The sequence below is a fragment of the Pecten maximus genome, unplaced genomic scaffold, assembly GCF_902652985.1.
Source record: "Pecten maximus unplaced genomic scaffold, xPecMax1.1, whole genome shotgun sequence".
In the NCBI taxonomy this organism is placed as follows: Eukaryota; Metazoa; Mollusca; class Bivalvia; order Pectinida; family Pectinidae; genus Pecten; species Pecten maximus.
In genome coordinates this window covers 1-6,051 of record NW_022979535.1, presented here as the reverse complement: position 1 = coordinate 6,051, position 6,051 = coordinate 1, and the positions used below count along the sequence as shown (strand labels likewise).

At 35.3% G+C, this 6,051-nt stretch overlaps 1 protein-coding gene across 1 annotated transcript; it reads left to right on the top strand.

The window, feature by feature from the left end:
* Positions 1–1,820: 1,820 nt before the first annotated feature.
* Positions 1,821–5,845, top strand: LOC117318853 (HAUS augmin-like complex subunit 1; the record flags this gene model as incomplete). The annotated part of the gene is made up of 6 exons (XM_033873782.1): positions 1,821–1,863; positions 2,141–2,284; positions 3,248–3,380; positions 3,727–3,861; positions 4,680–4,803; positions 5,780–5,845. Coding segments are annotated over exons 1-6 (645 nt in total), but the record flags the coding sequence as incomplete, so codon positions are not given.
* Positions 5,846–6,051: the final 206 nt, after the last annotated feature.

Below are 6,051 nucleotides of genomic sequence, written 5' to 3'. Positions count from 1 at the left end.
AGAAAGTACTAAAGGGATCTTTCTCAAATTTTCATATGTAGGTTCCCCTTGGTGCCTAGTTATGCATATTGCATTTTGAGACCAATCGGAAAACAACATGGCCGACAGGCAGCCATCTTGGATTTTGACAATTGAAGTTTGTTATCGCTATTTCTGAGAAAGTACTGAAGGGATCTTTCTCAAATTTCATATGTAGGTTCCCCTTGGTGCCTAGTTATGCATATTGCATTTTGAGACCAATCGGAAAACAACATGGCCGACAGGCAGCCATCTTGGATTTTGACAATTGAAGTTTGTTATCGCTATTTCTGAGAAAGTACTGAAGGGATCTTTCTCAAATTTCATATGTAGATTCCCCTTGGTGCCTAGTTATGCATATTTTGTTTTGAGACCAATCGGAAAACAACATGGCCGACAGGCAGCCATCTTGGATTTTGACAATTGAAGTTTGTTATCGCTATTTCTGAGAAAGTACTGAAGGGATCTTTCTCAAATTTCATATGTAGATTCCCCTTGGTGCCTAGTTATGCATATTGCATTTTGAGACCAATCGGAAAACAACATGGCCGACAGGCAGCCATCTTGGATTTTGACAATTGAAGTTTGTTATCGCTATTTCTCAGAAACTTATGAAGGGATCTTTCTGAAATTTCATATAAAGGTTCCTCTTGGTGCCTAGTTATGCATATTTTGTTTTGAGACCAATTGGAAAACAACATGGCCGACAGGCAGCCATCTTGGATTTTGATAATTGAAGTTTGTTATCGCTATTTCTGAGAAAGTACTGAAGGGATCTTTCTGAAATTTCATATGTAGGTTCCCCTCTGTGCCTAGTTATGCATATTGCATTTTGAGACTATTTGGAAAACAACATGGCCGACAGGCAGTCATCTTGGATTTTGACAATTGAAGTTTGTTATCGCTATTTCTCAGAAAGTACTGAAGGGATCTTTCTCAAATTTCATATGTAGGTTTCCCTCCGTGCGTAGTTATGCATATTGCAATTTGAGACCAATCGAAAAACAACATGGCCGACAGGCAGCCATCTTGGATTTTGACAATTGAAGATTGTTATCGCTATTTATCAGAAATTGCTGAAAGGATCTTTCTGAATTTCATTTGTAGGTTGCCCTCTGTGTCTAGTTATACATATTGGATTTTGAGACCAGTCAGAAAACAACCTTGCTGACATGCAGCCATCTTGTATTTTGAAAATTGAAGTTTGTTATCGCTATTGTACAGAAGGTACTGAAGGGATCTTTCTCAAATTTCATATGTAGGTTCCCCTTGGTCCCTGGTATTGCATTTTGGGACCAATCGGAAAACAACATGGCCGACAGACAGCCATTATCGCTAAATCTTAAATTTTATATATAGGTTCCCCTTGTTTGAAAAGTACTAGATCTAGAGGGCTGTTTCTGAATTTACACAGATTAGTAAGACTTAGAAGAAGGGAAAAGTAGAGAAAAGATCAATCTGACATGGAACCTATAAAGATCATTCAATGGTGGGCGCCAAGATCCCTCTGGGATCTCTTGTTTAAATATTTCTTTGATTATCCCTTAAATAGATAAATCACATCAGAACATTTGTGAAGGGTTTCATCTTTGATTACAAACCGTTTGGTTCTTTCTCAAATCTTACTCGGCACAATTGTACGGAAACACCTTAAAGTTGATTTGACATCAGAACTCGACCCATTACATAAAATCGGTAATTATTTATGCAAAATTTGAGCAATTTGCTAAAAACCATTTGTTGCAAAAACTGCATCAGTACCGATGGAATGTATTCAGCCTTTTACAGATTAAAATGTTGAAATGATTGGACAAGAATTTTTGGAGAAAATTGGTTTACAAAAAGGTAGAAAAGTTGATTATAACTGCCTGGATGTCATCTTGCTACGTCGTAACTAACAAATAGAGACAGTTTCCTATCCCTGTATGTAGCACCTGCTGGTTTAAGCTGTTAACAGGTTAAATACACTGTGTCTACCTGTTAACAGGTTAAATACACTTATTTACCTATTCACTTGAAATGCATTCTGGTACTAGAATCATGAGTTGTAACAGGCCGTAAATTACATTAGTTTGTATGTTTTTGTTATAGATCAGAGTTTGGTTGGAGAATGTATTTGCAGGAGAGCCAGTACCTTCATATGAGCTGAACAAAACTACAATACGAGTGCTCCATGATCTGATGCAGAAAAATAGGTCTATAGATGAGGATACACAGCTTGTGATCGCAGACCTACGGCAGAAAACACAGGAATATAATGCTGAAGGTTTGTAAATATAGTCTATATCATTATGCTGAAGGTTGGTTTATATAGTTTATATAGTCTATTTCATAATCTGAAAGTTGATGTTTTATATAGTCTATATCATAATGCTGAAGGTTGGTTAATATAGTCTATATCATAATCTGAAGGTTGGTGGTTTATATAGTCTATATCATAAGGCTGAAGGTTGGTGGTTTATATGGCCTAGTATATCATAATGCTAAAAATTAAACACAGCTGTAGCCTGGACCATTAAGGTCTGTATCTGGTTAGTATTCGTAGAAAAAAATATTAGTTCTACTCTTACTATATCACAAGAAGGTGTAACACTCAAAGATCAGACGATGCATCGACTGTGGAACGGAAGCAGGCTATCTATCTTAGAGCCGTTTTAAAACCATCAGTCTGATTGGTTGACAATTATAGTTAGTATTGTTTACAGAGCTATAGACCAATCAGATTGCACATTGCAAAACCACTCTAAATTATAAAGCTTACCTCAGTTACACAGTCAATGCATTGTTGGCTGTCACAAGTTCACAACTATTTTTGGTCCATTATCTCATCCTTAAATAATTGTCACATAGCAAAATAATAAAAAACTTCATTTATATTTAAGGATTCTAAAAAGTATGTTACTGAAGTTTTGTGTGCATTTGATATTTTAGTTGGATTGAAAGTGAATTGAAGCTCACTCCCACTTTTGACTTTTAAGTGTTTTACCCCTTTGATATAGAAACATTTTTGAAAAATATAGGCCTAATTATGTAAACAATTTTTAAGACCCTTTGATGTTCCATCCTTGTACCAATTCCACATATACTGCAGCAAGTACAACTCATGGTTATATGGGAATACAATTTTTTCATTAACATATATATATATATATATAAACTATTTTATTGTTACCCTATTGGTATAATTGTAATTACTGTTAATAACTTTCTGAACCTGTTTGTATCACAGCCGGAAGACTGGAGCATGTCCTGAAAGGCGTTGGCCTGACCTCCTCCGTGTTGTCACAGTCGGGGGTAATGAGCCTGAGAACTCTGGCTAATGTTGCCTTACTTCTACAGATCAAGGATATATCTGATACCAAGTAAGACCTTATATATTGAACCAAATACGGAGAGTAAGGTCTTATAAGCTCCTCTTTATATCAGGTGATATGTAATACTATTTAAAATAAATAGGAGCTTTTAAGATATACACTTTAATAGAATTTCTTGATATTAAAAAAATAATATGATTGATACACCATTGGTATCTGCTCTGACCATCGGCCTTCCATCCCAAAATTCCCTGATTTTCAAAATGGTTAATACATGTAGTATTCAATTAATCCCAGTTCTGTGTTTAGAAAACTTCACATAAAACTACAATCATGAACTTAACTGTTTTTTAGAGACAGTGAAGACTATTTTCAATGTGACGTGTTATTTCAGTTATATGCTGGCTTTACAAGCCCTGCAAGATGAACTGTACAAAACAGAGGAAAGTTATCGCCAAGAACAGACAACTCTGCAGGATCTCAGGGACAAATCTAAGAATGCTCTCCAGAAATATAATACTATCAAAAGGTAAAGTTCACATTAAGGAGACATTGTTTTGATCTTACATCATTCAGTAACTCTCTGTAATATAGAGGACTAAAGTAGACAGCTTTGTCATATCTAAGTAGCCTCCCTTTGGCTACCATGTTCGTTTAACCAGCTTATGAGAAAATGACAAGATTTCTCCATCACAAGAGAAGATTTCTTTTGTCATACTATAGTTGTCTCCCCTTGACTGTTATATACATTCAAGTAGTTTTACAAAAGATGGTTTGGTTCAGTTTGTGTGATTAGTGTGTGTGTGCTTTGGGAGGCTGGGGTATGTCGTGTTCATCTCCTTGTGATAGCGAAGAACTGATGCTGACTTTATAGTGCTTCCTTATATTACTGCCTAAGACACACAGCAGGACACCCCACCCGATCACATTATACTGACCACGGGCAAACCAGTTGTCCCACTCACAGAATGCTGAACGCTAAGCAGGAGTGCCCTGGTAGACATTACCATTTTTAAAGACTGGTCCAAAAGCCTTCCTCACAGGGGTGAACACTCAACTAAAGGCTAAAAATGAGGCAGTATCATGGGAGATTTTAGGAAGAAGAAAGTTGTTTTGAACGAAGAGAAAAAATTAAATCCAAAATTTAAGCGCTTTCTTACGATCATAAAATACGGGCAGCATGTACGATTCTCACACCCTACCTGCAGGGCAGCTTTACAAAAATGGCAAGGTGGTTGCACCATTTATCTCGACATAATAGATATTCTAAAAACTTAAATTCCAGATATTCTACAGAGCATTCACAATGATAGCTGGCTTAACAAATCTACTGTTTTCTATAACCAGGAGCCTAGCTGTGCTACAGCAACAGGCCAAGAGTCAACACCCAGAGATGGCGGGAAAGGCAAAAGAAACAGTCTTCTCACGTAGCAAAGCCAAAGAGTACAAGGAAAAGATTAGTCAACTCCAGGTATAATCCATTTTTTTTATCTCTCTTTGCTAATTCCTGACCTTTTAATCATTACCAACACAACTTTAAAAAGACCCAAAATATTTTCACCATAAACCTATGTAATAAAAAAAATCACATTTTTTCCTTTGAATTGTATTGTTACAAATGGTTTTGATACAATTCAAAATAGATTTGACTGAATATCCCCGGTACATCATAAATACTTGTTAACTTTGTTTGGATCGCTATGTTTCAAAATTGAAATGTTCATGTGATGTTATAACAATATATCTGAGTTACATACACTATAGATTTATCACACTATAGATTTAACACACTATAGATTTATCACACTATAGATTTAACACACTATAGATTTATCACACTATAGATTTATCACACACTGTCAGGTTTAACACACACTATAGATTTAACACACTATAGATTTATCACACTATAGATTTAACACACTATAGATTTATCACACTATAGATTTAACACACACAATAGATTTAACACACTATAGATTTATCACACACTGTCAGGTTTAACACACACTATAGATTTAACACACACTATAGATTTATCACACACTGTCAGGTTTAACACACACTATAGATTTATCACACACTGTCAGGTTTAACACACACTATAGATTTATCACACACTGTCAGGTTTAACACACACTATAGATTTATCACACACTGTCAGGGTTGCCAACTCTCACATCCTCGGTCGGAGACTCTTAGTTTTTTTCTTTCAGTTTTATATTTTCTGTCATCAAGGACTTTGTCAAGTGATCAATGCTCTGTAAAAGTGCAATCAGTGTTCCTAAAATCTGATTATTTCACACCAGCTTGATATGTTTAAAGTAATGTGTATTTTTAGTTGCATGCCATTTCATCCTCCTCTTTCCTCCTAAAGTCGTTTTCAGACATAAATACATTGAGTTTGTATTTAATGTATAAATAAATCAATGTATATTTCTTTACAGAAAGTCTTATCTAGTACTGGAGTAGATTCCTCTGTTTATCACAGAGAACTTGTTCACAAGTCCGAGGTAAATATATTTAAAACATTAACTGTACAACACTGCAATTGTATCTGATAACAAAAAAATTGAGTTGACCATTTGCCTCTTGAGTTGACCATTTCTAGAAGTGTTAAGAATAGTAAATTTCTGAGATATAGGAGATGTCTCTTTTATATTTGGAACTCTGAGATTTGATTAAAATTTTGCCTTCCTGAATTCTAGGAGCTACAGAA